The following is an 18,908-nucleotide window of genomic DNA, read 5'->3' on the forward strand; positions in this document are numbered from 1 at the left end:
CACGGTGATTTCTATAGGAAGCCCCGATTGGTCACTTGGCCGCAAGTTTGAGTTTGTTTGCGTTTCAAATGTTCTTTATTTCTTCTTGAAAACCTATTTTGCAGAGGTGGTTGGCGCATCGAATGTTGTTTCATTCTAGGAATAGCGGAAACTAAAACTGTGTTAATGGGAGACGTTGACAGTTGTAAGTGTTCATGGATAACAGATTCTGCAAAGCGCAGTGCTGAGACGTTTCTGTCCTATTCCACTCATTTAGCTGCAGTAGTCGGCCGGGATGCGTTCGCTTTCAGCTGCACTTTTTTTTTCGAGGCTACATTGCAGAGGCTGCGGCGAGGCAAGTGTGTCTGAGATGTGTTGTGTGGACTGTTAGTTCAGCGTTTTGCGGCTAAATCTTGTAGACCAAATTGATTTTAAAACGGCCTTCTGAATATCCTATACGTTACGTACGCGTGCATCGTACGGCTCGTTACTAATTGAGATCTGGACTTATGGGTGGCAGTATTTGATTAGAATCGCACAGTTAGATACACACGCTCGCATGCACAAAGAGCGAGAGAGCACGCGTTCCCGACTGTGTTCAGTAAATACTGAACAGATATATGTTGCACGTCAGTGATATTAACTTGCGCTGAAGACCCGTTTGGAATTGATATTCACAGGAAAGATGCGGAATCAGAAGTCTGTGCAAATGCAGGGCGCGTGGCATTGGTTTCATTTTCTGCGTTTTATGGTTTATATATATATATATATATATATATATATATATATATATATATATATACAATGAACGTGGCAGAAGGGAGAGAAAAGCAGGAGGAGTGACAGATCAATAAATAAGTAGACTGACAGATCAATAGAGCTGTTAGCCATCCTTTAAAGTAACAAGTTTTCACCCCGGAGTTGTGTTTTATGGTGGAAACCCGGAGCTTGTTGGCTGGATCATTACAGTAAAGAGACAGTGAGAGGAGAATAACCCATGTGTAACCCATCATCTAATTAAACTACATCTCCACAGTGAGGGTTCTCCTTTTGAACACTAAAACCGCATATCCTCATATTCCTCCACACACACACACACACACACACACACACACACACACGGTCACTATTTTAAAATAGATGCCACTGTTAATATGGACTTTTTCTTCTCACTAACTTGAATGCCAGAATGCAGAGGTCCAGGACATGCAGAGTTCTTTCAAGTAGGTGGGCCCCATTTTGCCTTATACCCAGAATTCCCGTTTACCTCCCGTTATTTATCCCACATAGAGGAACTGTTACGTTTCCCAGCGTCACTGATGGGGGCCGCACACCACCGAAATACATTATGATGCAGTACGTTATGATGAAATACATTATTTTCCCTAAAATTCGGTTGGCTCTCATCTGCATAGTCACTCAGTTTTCCCAGAGTGCTGTGCGTCTGTTGTGGACCGCAGGTGTGTTCCTAGTGCTTTATGTAGGCTTCCAAAGCCCCTTCCTGCCCCAGGCTTCCCGCTCTGCCCCATGCTTCTTGCTCAGTTTTCCTATCTGCTAGCTGTCTGGTCTGTGCCTCTTCTCAGCCAGTAATGCCCGTCTTCCCCAGGTGAGCCGTGGAGGTCCAACTGCGGATCCGTGCCGACCTGGATTCTCCCAGAGCTTCTACATCGTGTTCATCTCACAGAACGTGCTGCAAGGGGGCGGCATTCTGAAAAGTAAGAACCTGCAGCGTTTTTAATGAGTCAGGCACACGTGTGTGTGTGTGTGTGTGTGTGTGTGTGTGTGTGTCCGTGTGTCTTCGTCGGTGTCCTTTATGGAGCTCTCTGCAACAGGTTTGTGTTTTTGCATGTGTTTGCTTTTCCATGTTGTCTCTCTGCCCGTCTCCCCTTTTCTCTGTCTCCCTCCCTTCCTCTCTCTCCCTCCCTCTGTAGTGGCTCCCACTTAAAGCCTCTGTCATATCTTTCTCTCTCGTGCACCACTTAACGTGCGTGTGTTGTCGGTGGAAGGAGCCTGCATCCTGGTTGACAGAATCTCTGCCGATGCCGTGCACCGCACACGAGACTCCAGCATTTATTTCAAGGCGAACGGACACAGACCTTTTGCGCGGATTCTGTACTATTGCGGAGAACGAAGGCCAGCGTGGGTGCACTAATATGCAGCATGAATGCAGCCTTCGTCTACTACCGATCACAATGATTACGCGGATAATTCTTTTTTAATTAGATTATCAGACCAAACAAGGTTTTATGAAAAAAAAAAACCTAATCCACATTAAATGAGAAGTTGAGTGGTGCGGTTTGCTTTATCCTGGCATTTTAAAATCTCTCGTGCTGTGGATATTTGCTGGTGAAATGCCCCCCCCCCGCATCCTGGGTGTAATACGGTTGTACTATTCTCCTCCCTTCTTTCCACTAAGACTCCAATCTTCCCTTTATTGGCTCACTCTCTTTTCATTGCGGGGTTCTATTGTGCTGGGCTGTGTTGTCCCAGTAACGCTGGAGTAAGCTTTATCTTTTCAGTACATTTTTTAAGGGAATAAAATGAGAATAATGGAAAACAGAGGGAATTGTGATATGGCGTGCGTGAAAATTTGAAGTCATTACAGGCTCTGCCATCCATTATGGAATCAGCTGATAACTTTGAGAAGAACTCTTACTGGTGCAGTGAAGTGTGCTAGTCTCTGTGGATGTGGGTTATATCTGAAAATAGTTTACTCTTCTTGCTCTGTTGTGGTGACATCTTTTGATACTGGGTGCAAAAGCTTCATGTTTGCACTGTTTTGGGATCAGGTAAATTGTCCTAGATCATAACCATATCCATCATCAAGGAGTGCCAGAACAGGCCTCGGGCCAGTCTGAAAACAGGACGTCTGTTCAAATGCTGGTTTGGTCCAGGCTTCATAAGGACCTCTCCTCGCGTTGTTAGATGACAAATAACGGCGTTGCTATGGTCTTGTAGGAAAAAATAAAAATAAGTTATGTGTTGCTGAGAGATTTGTTTAGTGCCCTGCAGTTCTTGTAAGACCAACAGCACGAGGCATCTGTTTAAAGAGCTGCGTAAATATATTTAAACATTTTTTAAGGGCAGCGCTATCCTTCTACGTGAACACTGGCAGTGTGTATAAACGAGTCTGTGAAATCTGACAGAATATTTTGCAGAACAGTCAATGAAAGGGATATGGATGTTTATGCTGCCTTCTTCTGAATGTGAAATAATCAATTATTTGATTTGCCTTGGTATGGATATTTGATTTCTGGAGCTAGCGCTCACGATCTCTAATACTCAGTGTAAAGTGGGGGCCTGACCGCAAAACCTATAGCGCTATCCTCCTACATAACCACTCCTACTGCTGTGGAGACACTTTAGGCCGCAGCCTGGTCGGCTAGATGGCTCCCATGTCTGATTAATGTGTGGGGGCTCATCTGGGGTGGGGCGGGGACGTTTTGGGGGACGGCAGATAATAGCGGAGTGTTGTCTCAGGGACTGCAGTAATATTAGTGCTGAATAACCCAGAAGCGTCACAGGGGAAAGTAATGGGGTCGGCAGTGTATGTGAGGATGCGCAGTGGGGCCCGGGAGCTCGTGAAGAAAGCAGAACTGCTTTTCTCACTGATTCTCAGTCCCCATGTGCGCCATAGTTTTGTTTGCCCTGCAGTAATAATCTCTGATTCCAGTTATTGGGTAAATATGAAGCGCTGTTATGAGCTGCGTCAGGGTTGGACAGGACAAACTCAGAAATGGACGGAGCACGTCGAGAATTACAGGGGTGCTGCACTGTAGCATTCTAGGCGTGCGATGATCTATGATTCTTGAGGTCTGGAACATGCTGGAAGGTTTTAGATTTGGGTCACTGTGATCAAGCAGAATGAGATCAGAGTCATGAGGGGGGACTCAGAGGTCCTCGAGTGGTTTAGTGAAGTCTTCTGTCGGGGACACAGAGGGTCTCGAGCAGTTTAGTGGAGTCTTGTGTCGGGGACACAGAGGTCCTCGAGCGGTTTAGTGAAGTCTTGTGTCGGGGACACAGAGGTCCTCGAGCGGTTTAGTGAAGTCTTGTGTCGGGGACACAGAGGTCCTCGAGCGGTTTAGTGAAGTCTTGTGTCGGGGACACAGAGGTCCTCGAGCGGTTTAGTGAAGTCTTGTGTCGGGGACACACAGATGTCCTCAAGCAGTTTAGTGGAGTCTTCTGTAGGGGGACTGTGGGGTTTTTGTTGTTCCCCGGTGACTGCAGAGTGGTGGACACTTAACCAAATAAGTCATGTGGACAGAATGGGAAATTACTGTCCAACTGCCCACAGCCTGGGTCAGGGCTCCTGTCGAGCTGTTCGGAACTCATTTGCCTAATGTATTCTGGGGGTTTATTTCTGTGTGTGCATATCAAAATGCTGAATGCAAATTGTGTGTTGATTTTGCAAACCCTACAGTGCCGTGTGCCTGTTTTTCTCACTTCATCGTTGCATCTCCCTCAGACCAGTGACCACCCAGCAGGTGTGCATGCGTGTGCGTGGGTGTGGCAGGTGCAATCAGGAGCCCGTTAAGCTTTTAAGGAGCGTAAATCTCGTCCCCCTGGTTCACTCAGTTCATATCACGTCATCTTGCCTCCGCTTCTGTCGGTTGGCGTTATTCCGAACGGCCCAGTGCAGTTTAGGGTAAACAGACTCTTCTGTATCCAAACACACTGCTGCTGCAGCCACATATATCTAGCTCTTTTTTTTTTTTTCATCGGGCTTTAAAAAAGTCGGGGCCCCATCTTCTCAAAGCTGGATTTCACTCCCCAGCGGTAATTGGACATCTCGAACTTGGCGAGGCACATGGCACTCCGTTATTCGACAGGTGCCGGCATGTTTGCGGCTCTAGCAGCATGCGTGTGCGCGTGTGCCTGTTGCTTTCTCGTCTTTATTTTCACCCGTCCCTGCAGGTCTGTTCCAATGCTTACTAACACCTGCTATCACCCTAAAGGCCATTCTGCCTCTTATGCATGGTGCCTTTAACTCTGGTGAGTGGAGGTGTCCAGACACGGAGGTGTGGGCCTCGCTGTGAGCCAAGGGCCCAGTGCCGGTTGGAAGTATATCTTGGGGTTTCGGGGGGGGTATTCCACTGATTGCACACTGGCGTGTAAGGCACCACCTTTTACGAAGAGCCGGACCAGTCCCCTTGGAGTTTGAGAGAGAGGGAGAGAGAGAGAGAGAGAGAGAGAGGGAGAGAGAGAGAGAGAGAGAGAGAGAGAGAGAGAGAGAGAGAGAGAGAGAGAGAGGGAGAGGGAGAGGGAGAGAGAGAGAGAGAGGGAGAGAGAGAGAGAGAGAGAGAGGGAGAGGGAGAGGGAGAGGGAGAGGGAGAGGGAGAGAGAGAGAGAGAGAGAGGGAGAGAGAGAGAGAGCGAGAGAGCATGTGTGTGTGGGGAAGGGGCAGAGGTAGCCACTTTAGGATAAATTGATTTGAGCTACACTTCCTCTCTCCTGGCTAGTGACTCTTAAAGGCTGCTGTCAGAACGTGTTGCGAAGAACATCAGTGATGCCTTTCACCGCTTAACCCCTCGAGTACCTGCTGCTGCGCTGCTGAAGATCGGAGGTCAATAACTTTGGCCGTTAGTTCAATGCCAGGCAGTTTGCAGCCTTAATTAATCACACATGTATAATTTAGATGTCTCACGGTTTTCCATCTTGGGACCGAAGAAGGTAGCACTGCTTGTCCGACTTCCTGGACATTGTGAGAATATTATTCTTTGTAATGTCCCTTGACCTGACTCAACTCTTTGGGCAAAAGTACAAATGGAGTTTGGCTTCCTGTTGCCTCCATGGCTTCCGCTCAGGAACGCGAGCCCACGTGTGAGATGAAATAACCCATGAGACGTGTCTGCTCTCTGATCTCCTTCTCATTCTCTCTCTCTCTCTCTCTCTCTCTCTCTCTCTCTCTCTCTCTCTCTCTCTCTCTCTCTCTCTCTCTCTCTCTCTCTCTCTCTCTTCCCCCACTCCCCCCCCCCGCCGTGCCTACAGCGTCCTCATTAGCCGGGTAACACTTCTCTCTTTGAGGCTGAACTCACCGACGCCATCGTCGTCGCCTCCTGCAGTCCTGGCTTCTCGGAGACGCTCATTAGAACGACACCTCCGGCCCCCCTCCCTCCTCCACGGCTCGCGCCGACATGGCAGGGTTAAGGGCTGTTTGCTCCTCGGGTGGTGTGCAGAGGAGAGGTCAGCGTGTTTGTCCGGGCCTGCTGTTGTTTTAGCCCGCTGCTCGCCAGCTCGAGACGAGAACGGCACGCAGGCCCAAGTCCCGAGTTCAGTGGCGTGGCTGTGCCGTCATGTGTGCATGAATCACAGAGTTCCAAGTTTCAATTGATTTCTTGTCTGAATAATTACCATGTTCAGACTGAACAGGTCTGCTCAGAACGAACAAATCAAAGATGGTGTCATTTATGTCATTAAATGTTAATCCAGTCTGCCGGGAAAGGGAGAAAATCATCATTCCTACAGGAACTCACCATGAACTCACCAGGGTTCTGAGGTTGCTCCCAGAACCTGGAAAGCTTCGAATCTCGATCAGTAGGAGGGCTACCTCTTCTGGACAGCCAATTATTTTATCGAACATGTTGACAGGCATGCCTACTAACAAAAATCAGGGTAACCAAACAATGGTGGCATAGTCTGCAGTGACTGAATAATGTCGCAACCGACTGAACGTATGTTTTTCAGTCTTAAAGGCATTTTAATCTAACGGTAAGAAGAGCAGGTGTGTGCATGTGCGTCTAACGTAAATGTGAGTGTGTAAATATTTATGTGTGTATGTGCATGCATATTCAAATCTATGCCTAGCATATGCAAATCGATGTCTTTTAGAAAATTCTCCTGGGATTTCTCAGAAGTATAGCCGAACCTGTAATTTAAAATGTTAAAGTCTGGGAAAGTTTAACAAAAGTCTGAATGACCAAGTATTTCCTTTGGACAAAGTCAAGGATAAAACAGCAATTGATATTCATATTAAGCCATTCAAAACACTTTTACAAGGGCTTCTGTAAGGTCCGCTGGGCCTACTACCGATGCAGAGCTGACCGTACGATAGGTCAATGTGTTTTTGTCCACGCCTCCTCTCAGCTTCTTTGTCTCCCGTGACCTTCACCCCACATGTAATTGTGTTTTATAAAACCACAGCCTCATTTCAGCTGCATTCGTAACCGGCCAGATCCTTTCGTCACCGCCTACGCTTCTGCCGAGGGAAGCTTACCCAGGACGCGAGCTTGGCTCCCTGCGGCCTTACAGCCAAAGCTGAGACGCTTGTGAATCCGTCTTGTGCCGCAGCATCCGCCTCAGCGATGCTCACGCCTCCTTTCAAGCGTCGAAATTCCGACGTCCGGCGCAAGCATCGCGAGCCCACAAAGGCCACAGCAAGGCTGATTTTCCCAAGTAGGAGACGTGGCTACTTCGGCTTACGGACAAGTGCAAATAGGGCAGAAAAGGAACGAAAGGGTGAAAAGAAAAAAGTCGAAATGAGCAAACCTTCTCCATCGGTGCTCCAGATGCTGGAATATACAATAAACTCCCTAATGAATGCGCAGTACGTTATCTTCCATACTTTGCAGCCAAAGTGCATAAACATGAGATGCGTATCACTTTATGCTCTGGAACGCTATCCATATGGATGAGTGCACCTCCTCCCACCTGTGTGCCGGTGTCGTTCGCACGGGTTGAACCTGCCACCGCCCCGTCCTCTCTGAGCCCTGCAGGTCCGTTATAATTACCCCCCTCCTTCAGCTCCAAGTTTTCCTGAGCAGCTGCCGGCGATGAGGCCGCGTGACTCCGGCGAGTCTCTGGCTTCGCTGCACCTGCCGGGCGGCAGCTTGAAGCAGTGGTAGCGAATGGTACGGCAGGATGATGCAGGGGGGGCGGGGCACTGTGCTCGTGACAGCGGTGGCAGCGAACGATACGGCAGGATGATGCCGGGGGGGCGGGGGGCTGTGCTTGCGACATGCAAACCTGCATTTACTCCCCTGTGTAATCTGCCCCCCCCCCCCACCATCTCTCTCCCTCTTTTTCTCTCACTATCTCTCTCCCCCTCTAACTCTCACTCTTTCTCTCTTTCTCTGCCTCTTTCCCACTCTCTCTCTCTCTCTCTCTCTCTGTCTCTCTCTCCCTCTCTCATTCCTGCTCTATCTCTCTATCTTTCTGTATCACTGTGCTCTTATTTACTCACATCCACATTTGTGTCTTCAAAACAGACTCTGGCAGGAGGAGAGAAATGGACTGACGTGAGGCGTAGCTGCTAGACACGTGTACGCGTGTGGCGTAGCTGCTAGACACGTGTACGCGTGTGGCGTAGCTGCTAGACACGTGTACGCGTGTGGCGTAGCTGCTAGACACGTGTACGCGTGAGGCGTAGCTGCTAGACACGTGTACGCGTGAGGTGTAGCTGCTAGGCACGTGTACATCCTGCATGTATGTGCAAGTATTTCAGGGAATACACGCAAACGCATAGACAAACTTACACACACGTATACACAAACACACGCACATGTGCAGATGCACATACAAACATACACGCACACTTTTACATACACACACACACACAGACACATGCACATTTTTAATACATGTTGGGAGACTTGGATTACCTCTAGAGTTCTGTGTAAATTTGAAGCGATTGACAGTATCCAGGGATGGACAAGGAATCTCTCCATTTACTGGGTGTTTATCGGAAATGGAGAAATTTAAGGATTCCAAAGAAACCTAGTAATCCCACGGCCTATCTCATGTCTCATTAGAGTAAGCAGGAGAGAGAGAGAATCGAAATTATTGGCTCTTAAGCTCCATAAGAAGATACTAGGAGAGAAAATGAAGTCAGGGGCCAGAGACTCCAGAAGCATTGGTAAGGCCTGCTAATCCATGTGCCCTAATGCGTGATGCTGTGTGTGTGTGTGTGTGTGTGTGGGGGGGGGTGGGGGTGGGGGTGGGGGGTGGGGGGGGGGTTGAGGGAGAGAGAGGGAGAGAGAGAGAGGGAGATAGTGGAGGAGTGGATAGGTTTTATTACTGGATAATGTTATCTTAAGGAAAAAGAATGTTCAGGCTTTGATGAGAAGCGAGTCCTTCACACGCATGTGTGTGTCCGGCCTGACGCTGTTCCAACACTCCAGTCTCATGTGGAGTACGTGAGATTTAAACGGAGAGACTAACAGTGAACCGTCTCATTATCGGAACCAGGGCTACATTTCTGAAAATAGACCTTTATTTGCTCTTTGAGAAATGCCGCATGCACACGATCACGCTGGTGGCTTCATATACCATCTCCAGCTGGTTCATGACTCACTTTTTTAATTTAGTTATTCTTATTGGTTATAAACGGCGGGCCCGTGTGAGGTTTTTTAATTTATTTATAGAAACGTGACCTTTAGGGTAGAGTGGAGATGTTTTGTCCCGTGAGATGGTGAAGAGCAAATCGATACAGCCCAGTTTCCACTGAACTAGCAGAACATTCTCTTTTAACACATTGACACCCCTTTCTGAAATTTTTTGTAAAATTTTCTGTTCCTGCAGCACTCCATATACTATCTACACTATACTATCTACACTATACTATCTACACACACACGTGTGTGTGTGTGTGTGTGTGTGTGTGTGTGTGTGTGTGTGTTTTTGTGTGTGTAGAGATGAAGTTTCCAGAGAAAGTTTCCTTCATCAATATAATGTAATTGTTGGAGACCAGAAATCTAGATTTCTTATTTCTTAGGCTCTTATTCTCTAGAAAATTATTTTCAGATCTTCTCTGTAAGACATTTTCTAGAGAATAATGGCCAGTTGACTTGGGAAGCCAAGAGCTGCATGCTTTCTTGGCCCACCAAACGCCCTAACGGTTCTTTAGAATTTGAACACGACGACGGCCGAATGCCGTAGCTTTGCCGTTGTAGGCACTTGGTACGAATGCTCTGGCTCTGTGGGCCACTGGAGTCCTTGAGCCTTTATGAGGTGGAGAATTGTCTTCTGGGTTGCAGCAGGCATAAGCACAGCCTTTGACTGCTAAGCTGCAGACCGTGGACAGATCGTCACACAGCATGCCTGCTGATGAGACTCTAGTACCTCCCCAAATAGTTGGATTCACAATTCTGCAGGTTTGGACAAAACTGCTTTATTGCCTTATATAGCACATCCATATATGGGTTTATTTATTTATAAATCATGAATACTGTCAACAAAGTCTAGCTCTGAGGTGTGCAGTGGAACTGGAATAGACGTGTAGAATGCAAACGGTGTGTTTGGGGAGGTGTTTTTTTCAGACCTATTCTAGACCACAATCTTGGTTCATTCTCAGAATTGGTCGGTCATGAACCCTGAAGCGGAAGTGGGTTTTGATTACAGAACCGATACACGTCTCCGGTTCAAACCTGAAAGGTTGCCTTGGCACCTGCGTAGCACCTGCCGTGGTGTGAAGCCTCTTGGAGTGTGTCTTTAACCTCTTCAATTTTGGGGAGAGTGATTGAAATGTCGAACGGGGCCTGGAAGTGGAGGAAGCAATCCTGTCTTGTTTCAAAAACAGCCATTTCTTCTCTAATATTTGCCCTGGTCTGATCGATTCTGACAGTGGATACATGGATGCTATCATCGAATGGATTTTGGTTTCCTTGCCAGCCTGAAACAGATTCCGCCTGCGTGTTAACTGTTCATAAGAGACTGCCGCAAGGGCACAATGCATAATACAAAAAAAAACCCAATCAAAAGCGATAACTCAGCATATCAAACGTGAGTCAGTCATATCCCGGCCCCTTTTCTAAAGTCTTTAAAATAACTTTCCCAGTAAAGTTCAGCTGTAATGGAAAAGGAGCCAAAGGGGTGAGAACAGGGTTCGAGTACGTAGACGTGGAGGGTGTCCCAGGCACCAGGAGACCCTCAGACTGGGATGCCGCGCTACGCTGCCTGCACTAGGGGTTTAAGCTGCTGCTTGATGCATTAAACTAGGCTAATGCGTTTAAAGGGCTGCCCCACTCCCGTAGTGTGTGATGGCTTTTTTAAATGATGATTCTTAGTTTTTATAAAGTTTTAAAATAATTTCTTCTTCAGTTAACTGCAGTCTTTTTTTTTTTTTTTTAAAACAACACCTTGAAATTCACGTTAGAATGTTGCACGTTTTTTGGTCACTACCAGAAGGGGAGTGGAGTAGCCCTAGCAGTGGATGGTTAAATAAATACATAAAATTCACCAGTCAAACAGGCGGTTAGCGTTACTTTAATGAAATAACAAATCACTTAAACAACTGTTTTATCACGTTTCCTGTATTTCACTCTCACAGTAAGGAGTGTAATTTGCCTGTCTCTTGCAGCCCCTATAGAGCAAGACGCGCACACACACACACACACACACACACACACACACACATACACATATCCCTAAAGAGCTACATTGTTAAGCCCCTGTCACGGTACCTGTGAAGGCTCTGCATTTGAGTTTGAAGAAAGTCTCCTGCAACTGTGTTCTGTCTCACTATCTCTCTCCCTTCTAACTCTCTCTCTCTCACTCACTCCCCCAACAACAGCTCAAGGAAACACCCAAAGACCTGTGGACCTACACAGTGCCAGAGCTTCACCTCATTGCTTTGAAGCCATGTGGCTTGTTTGCACACACATGAACCCGATACACACACACACACACACACACAAACCTGCACACAAGCAGCACGCGCGTGCCCCAGTAGCAGCACGGCTGTGTTTCGGCATGCGGGGGAGATGGTTTAATAATGTTGGAGAGGTAGGTATCCTTCCGCGTTAGGGCACACGCAGCTACACACTCCTCCTGCTCTTATGCAGCCTTCAGCCTCTGACTTCATTTTCTCTCCTGGAATTTTTTTCTATGGGGTTTCAGATCCAATAATGTGGTGTCTTCCCACCTCGCTCTCTGTCTCGCTCTCTGTCTCGCTCTCTCTCTCATCTATCTTCCTCTCCCTGTCCCTTCCTATCGTCAGTATGTCTTTGAGACTCTCACCGCACCTGAGCTGCTCAGAAATGTAACGTGTGCGTGCGTGAATCAGTTACATACTGGTCGTTATGTCTTATCTCTCTTTCACACTAATGATACCTGTATAAACATTAATCAAACCTCTTTTTCCCTGCAGTATGTTCTTTAGCTTCTGTTTGCACGTCTCTTGAGAAGTTGTGACCCTTTGTTTGAACAAATACGTTTTTAAAGTTTAGTATTGAACACGATAATCGCGATGTGTGCAACACTTATGCTTTTATGCTCAGATATGCTGTATATTATCACCCTCTTCAAGATGAGTTCTCTCATGCAGTAAGTATCAGAAGTTTGTTCATTGACAGGTGATCTCTGATCCGAGTGTGTTCTGCGTGCGTTCTGTGTTGCCGTGTGGGAGGCATGTCGTGACACACTCGGTTGTGTTGAGGTCTAATTTAAGTCAGAACGGTCTCCAGCTCTGCAGCGCTGTGAACATCTCGCTGTCAGAAATCACTGCTGTTACTTCCACGCTGACATGACTACCAGTGCCCTTTGACCTCAGGTGACAGGCGGAGGCTGTGATATTGCGCCCCGCGCGCCAGCTCCGTCCCTTTGTTGTCGACGGCAACCCGCTTCACCGCGACGGCGATGCCGCGCGGGGTCTCTGGCACGGTGACAGCTGATGGAGCTTCTCGGATAGAAAACTTTTTTTCTTTTCTCTGTCTCTCTGGGGGACATGTTACCAAACAGCCCTAGATGTGTGTGTGTGTGTGTGTGTGTTAGTCTCCACGCGAGTGTGGGCAGGCTACAGCCCTCCTTGAGGGAGTGCACCGCGCGGGGCCGGTCGCGTCTCCTCCCCGAGGAACGGCCTGCACGTGTGTGCGGGTCAGGGGGCTTGGAGGCTCCCCGAGGCCAAGGAAGCCTGCTGGGACCGCCACCCCCAACACGGAAGACTGGTTTTCAGGGTCCGTGGGAGGGGCTTTTTGTTGTTGTTGTTGTTGTTGTTCAGAGGCAGGATGCCAAGGGGCTTCTGTGGGAAGTTGATTCCCGAGCACACACGCAGGTGCCACGGCCCCCAGACTCCGCCCGCCAGCCCGTAACCCACCCCATCCTCTTTCTTCACGAGGGAGAAAGGAGCAGCCCAGACGTTTTTCGGGACAATGCGGCTGTGCTGTACCTCGCCATCGTGACATTTGCGCTCTGAGAGAAAACCAAACTCTGGGATTAATGCGAACCCGGCCCCGCCCACCTCTTGACTTCCTCCTTAAAAGGAAGCAGGGTCGTTTTTTTCTGTTATGTCAGCAGCGTCCGACCTGTTCCGGCTGCGAGTGCGTGTTGTAGGCTCGAGCTAGTACTTGGGAACAAGTGCAGTACGTTACCGGAGATGCAGAATTGAACAGGGATTTTATAGTGATGGCTTCCGTGACAGGTTTACAGAGCCTAACAGCTCTGGCATCGTTGCTTGGGGTCATCTGTGATGATGTGACATTTATTACTCTAGGTAGCACTGTTTGAAGTACCACACAGCAATATCTGTAATATCGATTTCGCTATAAATATTTTAACATATTATGTGCGGATTACACCCACTAACGGTGGAACAGCAATTTTTATGCTTGTGTGAAAGCGCTAATTAGCATGGCTAGTATTTTTACATTTTCAGCATTTTGTGGATTGCAAAAACACAACTGCATCAAATCATTTTTATACAGACACTCAGAAATAATTCAAGTCCGTGTTTTAGTTAGAGTTTCAGCTGCCAGCCTACACAGGTTCCTGCAAGCATAATCTCACACACACACACACACACACACTAAAAATTTTATTTTTTTTCGCAAGAGTGACCAGCAGAAAGAGAAAAGGCATGAGACAGATGAGGTGCCCAGGGTCTACGTGCTCCGCGTAGCCAAGCGCAAAACAACCGAGCGGCAGAGCGGCAGAGGAGGTGTACTCGAGAACGGTACCTTCCCAATCCAGATCGCACCATGGCAACTCATCTCTCTCTCTGCTTCTGCCCTGAATTTTTCCTTTGGAAGACTTCAAGACTCCATTCCTTCATGCTCACATGCGGAACAGTGTATAACAGTGCGCTAGCCCATGTGGGTATAATTAGTGGTCACCTGACAACTGGAGGAAAAAAAAAAATCCAGCTTGTTTTGATTGGTTTAGTATGTGTTAAGGCCCGCACACACCCTTAATCTTAATGACGTGTGTGTGTGTGTGTGTGTGTGTGAAGGGTGACCTCTTTTATCAAGGTGGAGCGCGTAAACACTCCGTCCACAGTTTCCTCCATCTACTTTGATCAGGAGCCGTTTTAGGAATTTGCAGCGCTAGAGATCAAGTTGGCTTGTCTGTAGTGGTAAGGCCTTCCTGTGATTTCACATACTATACAGCTTCAGGTCGTGGTCCAAATTCTGAACATCGAGTTACTCCGAGTCCGCGTGCACCCTTTCCCTTTAGAAAGGCAGTTTAACCCCCGCTGAAATGTTTGAAATGACAGTTATAATGACAGTTTGCCGCTCACTTTCAGCTGAAATTAGAGCAGTATTGTGGATGATTGGGGGGGGGGGGATGGCTAATTTAAGACTACCAAGTTAGCAAAATGAGCATCATCTTTTCTTGAGATGACATGTAAGCGTTTCAGTAAATATGCTCCAAAGGTGTTCTAATCCAAACGTGTTCTGGTTTCAACAAGCAGTTTTGTAGGCCGATGGTGAGGTTTGGGGTGGGGGGTGGTGTGTGTGTGTGTGTGTGTGTGTGTGTGTGTGTGTATGTATGGGGCGGGGGGTGAGTGTGTGTGTGTGTGTGTGTGTGTGTGTGTGTGTGTGTGTGTGTGAGTGTGTGTGGGGGGCAGGAGGCTGCCACATGACAATTCTCCGAGCGAGTCAAGGCCATACCTGCCTCCATGACGGGTTGTTCATCACTTGTATACCCTACCCTGAGACAGGCCCAGTTCAGCCTGGGTATAGCTTCTAGGAGGTTTAGGAGCACACGTGCACACACGCGCACACACACACATACACACATGCGCGCGCACACACACACACACCTGCACACACACACACACGCGCGCACACACACACACACACACGCACGCTCTCTCTCACACGGGTATCTTTGTTTGTCGGTCATTGCCCACAATGTTTTGTCTTTTATTTTCTTTTTTATGTATGTTCGTCTGTGTTGATTTGACTTACGATTCTAGTTTGGCCTTCTCTGTTATCCATTGGTATCATTTGTAGCTACGGCTACGAGACGTGGGATGGCGTGGGATGGCATGTTTTTATTGCTATGTGGAAAATAGCCCAATTCTTTCATTCTGTCCCACCGATTTCTGCTAATATTCATGCACTCTGCGTAGCAGTCTTATATAGAACATAACAGTGACCTCAGGTACCCGGTGCAGTTCATATGTGAAAAACAAACGCATTTATTTTCACAAAGCCGTATTATTATACCTTATATTTATTTTTACTTTCTGTCATATTAATTCAAATAACTTAGATAAAGCAAACTATTTGGCAAAAGCTTTGGGAGAATTTATATCTGAAATCTATCAAAAAATAGTGCTCTGTTCTCTACCTCACTTATCTCAGCTCATCCAGGTGGTGTACTTTGGTTTGATGTGATACTGAAATCAGCGCTATGCTATTAATGCCAATTGAACATAAAAAAAATAACTGGGAGAGCTTAAATGGCAAATATTCATTAACATATTTACTTTTCATGCAGATTTAAGTAGGAAATTGGTTAATAGTGAACATAACGAGAAGACGCCGGCCAATTATCGCAGTTGAAATGTGGTTATGCATCCAGTGGGATTCCAGCTCTGTGTTCCAGCGAGTCGCTTAACGGACGTGACCGGAGTGCCTGAAATCCCAATTACTGCGTCCAGGGCCTGGATACAAAGCGCAGCTCGGTAACCGAGGACGGCGATCATCGGCCTTTAATTGAGATAGAAACGCAGCGTGGCCTGCACGCGTGCGGCGGGTCCGTATTGCGTCTGACCAGGCTGCCGGCATCGCGGGCGCAGTGGACCGGGCTGAGCCGGGCTGACGGGGTCACGGCACCAGCGCTGGGTCAGAACTTAATGGATGAATTGAATTCACCCGTCTGTCTTGGGTGGAGAGCACGAGCATCCAGACCCTGCTGCATGCTGGGGGAAAACAGGAGGCCTGCGACCTCCGCCCGGAGAAGCGGACGCCCCACCGCATATTTCTCAGCCACCCGAGGAGTTTACAACTCCACCACCACCATCTGGCGCTGCCTTCCAGTCGCAGCAAAGACAATTAGCAAGTTTATTGGCCTGAGCCTCAGCAAAGCTTCTCTAAAACTAGAGTACAGGACTAGAGTAAAACAGCAAAAAGATGCTCACACCGATCCCAGTCGGCTAATGACTATGTGCCATGGACTTCAGGAGTTCTCACAGTGGGCAGATGTGAAGATGAAGTCGTATTATTATTATGCAGGTCATGTGTGAGTTGTTTTCGCGTTTTCCAGTACACTCGCATGTGCTCAAAATTCAGTCTGTGTGCTTCGGAAGTACATACGAACTGTAGATTTTTTTTGTTTCAACAATGAACAGGAAGTGCCACTCTCAGAGTTTACGCTTGCATTTTGCCTAACAGTTGTTGACTGTTGCTATTCTGGGGAGGCGCAGCAGATATCGTAATGATCATATCCCGAAAGACTGGGGCTCCTTCCCCCGTGGGTGCTGTTGCTGAGCTTAGCATGATGGTGACACTAGTTTGGTAATCGCTGGGGATCTGATTAACTTCCGTCCTGCCTTCAAACATCTGCGCGGAATCAACGTTCTGCAGCAGAGCTGATTCCTGTCTGTCTTACGGTTCAGGCGTGGCGTTCGCACGCTGACGAAACAAAATGACACAAAACGAACGCTCCGGCGGCTTCGTGGACACTTTAACTTTTACTACTTTTTTGTGGACACAAAGTAGTAATGCTTACCATATCGCAGAGATAGCATCTGTCTCAATCTTGCTTCAGTCTCAAATGTGTCTCACATCCGCTCTCTGTGCTGGTTAGCCAGCATAACTAATTTTAGCCTTTTAAACCATCTTTGTTGAAGCACGACGCCTCTTGGAGAGTGGCACCGAAACGAAGCGCAAGGGATCTGACGGTTGTCTCATCAGTCAGTCATCTCAGGGCACCTTTTGTTCTGGAGGCTCCGTTCTGCCTGGAGGGAGCAGGTCCAGAACTGAGAATGAGGGAGTGCGGATTTAAGACCCATGAGAAAGTGGGAAAGTGGAGAGAAACGACAGGGGTGACCATCACTCCAGAGAAAAGGAGTAGTCCTAGATAAGGACAGGAAAAAAGATTGCGTTTTTCTTAGCCGAGGATGTTGGATTGTGGCGGTTACTGGAGATTGGGGAGCTGGGAACATACCTGCTCCCAACTAAAGGGACTTTAAAGTTTTTAAAGAAACAATTTGAAACTTTCAGTTTCTACAATGTCTTGCTGGCTAGCTGGCAAAATAGAGACTTGAACATCTGTGGTAAATGCTTTGTAATTGAAACTCATAGGAAGAATGTGTGTGTGTGTGTGTGTGTGTGTGTGTGTGTGTGTGTGTGTGTTTCAGCCATTTGCATGTCTTACTTTTATTTAATTTAACATAATTGAAATATTAAACCCAAGTAACACAATAAGTGGGTGTGTCTGTGTTTCCAACTTGAGCCTGTGCTGGGAACTTGGTGAGTTCTGACACAGTGGCCCACTGATACATGTGGGTTTTGGTTATTATTTTTTCTTAGTGTCAAATTAAAAGTTGCTGTGTTTGTTTCTGGCATGATGGTTTGTTTGTTACTGCTGGATTCTTCACCTCCCACAAACACACTGCCTGTCTGTATTTCCATCTGTGCCACCACACACACACACACACACACACACACACACACACACTCTTTTTCTCTCTCTCTCTGTGGTTTCTTTCTGTATTTCACTTTCTCTCCCTCTGTCTCAGTCTCTCTCTCTCTCTCTCTCTCTCTCTCGCACAGACCCCTCAGATGCCCTTCACAGATCTGTGCGCTTCTGATGAAGTGTGGCATTGTGTGTGTGTGTGTGTGTCTGAGGGAGTCTGGCTCTCAAAGGGCTCTGTGATGCATAGAGACACCTTAATTTGATATTTTTGGTGTATGTGTGTGTGTGTGTGAGAGAGAGAGAGAGAGAGAGAGAGAGAGAGCAGGGCCAAGAGACATAAGGAGCAAGGGAGAAAGTGTGAGCTAAGAATAGGATCTAAAGAGCGATACAGAGATGGAGAGGGACACAGAGAGAGAGAGAGAGAGAGAGAGAGGTGATGTGTCATTATTGCGTCCATTACTCAGTGGGGATTAGTTTCGTCTCTGACCTCTTCTCAGAGTAGATTCTGTTGGCTGCATGGTAGAGCTGGGCAGTAAAGACCTCACTAAGGAAGGGGGTTGGGGGGGGGGAGGGGTAAATGACCTGGACTGCAGTGACCTGGTACTCCCTCCCAGCACAGACAGCCAGTCTCCAACAGGTCCTGCACTAGACAGAGTGCACAAGTGTAATAACCAACCAAGGCAATTAATGATGGCGTGATGTCATTACCTCTCTCGTGTAATGGAGTTTAAATGACGCCGGGTTTATCTCTCTTGGGGAGGACATTCCATTAAACTCCACATTAAATTCCACAGGACACGCTGATCGTAATTCATTGCATCCTGGTTTCTTCCCTTCATCTGCCTTTTGGCTAATTTGCAGAGTTGCGGAGTTGTGGAGTTCCGTATTGACTCCCATAAGAACACTCCCGGAGTCTTCCCTTCAGATGAAGAGGCCGGGAGACGTTGGAGTGAGTGGGTGTGCTGTTTCCTCGAGCCGTGCACTCAGCCCGTAGATGTGCACCCAGTCCCTCGCTACGAGAGCTGGTGGCGGGTGGAGCGCGGGTGGAGCACGGGTGAAGCTAGATTCTTGGGTAGGAGAGGTAAGATTCAGCTTCATTTTACAGCAGAGCTGAGTTGGTTTAGGGTAGCACA

At 47.6% G+C, this 18,908-nt stretch overlaps 1 protein-coding gene across 1 annotated transcript in view; it reads left to right on the plus strand.

Annotated features, from left to right (window-relative positions):
* The window catches only part of cdh4 (cadherin 4, type 1, R-cadherin (retinal)), a 172,626-nt gene that overhangs the window by 247 nt on the left and 153,471 nt on the right, over positions 1-18,908 (plus strand). The window contains exon 2 of the mRNA XM_027023334.2: positions 1,586-1,694. Coding sequence (XP_026879135.2) covers positions 1,586-1,694 — 109 coding nt within the window. The remainder of the gene's footprint in view (positions 1-1,585; positions 1,695-18,908) is intronic.

This window comes from Electrophorus electricus, chromosome 20 (assembly GCF_013358815.1).
Source record: "Electrophorus electricus isolate fEleEle1 chromosome 20, fEleEle1.pri, whole genome shotgun sequence".
NCBI lineage: Eukaryota > Metazoa > Chordata > Actinopteri > Gymnotiformes > Gymnotidae > Electrophorus > Electrophorus electricus.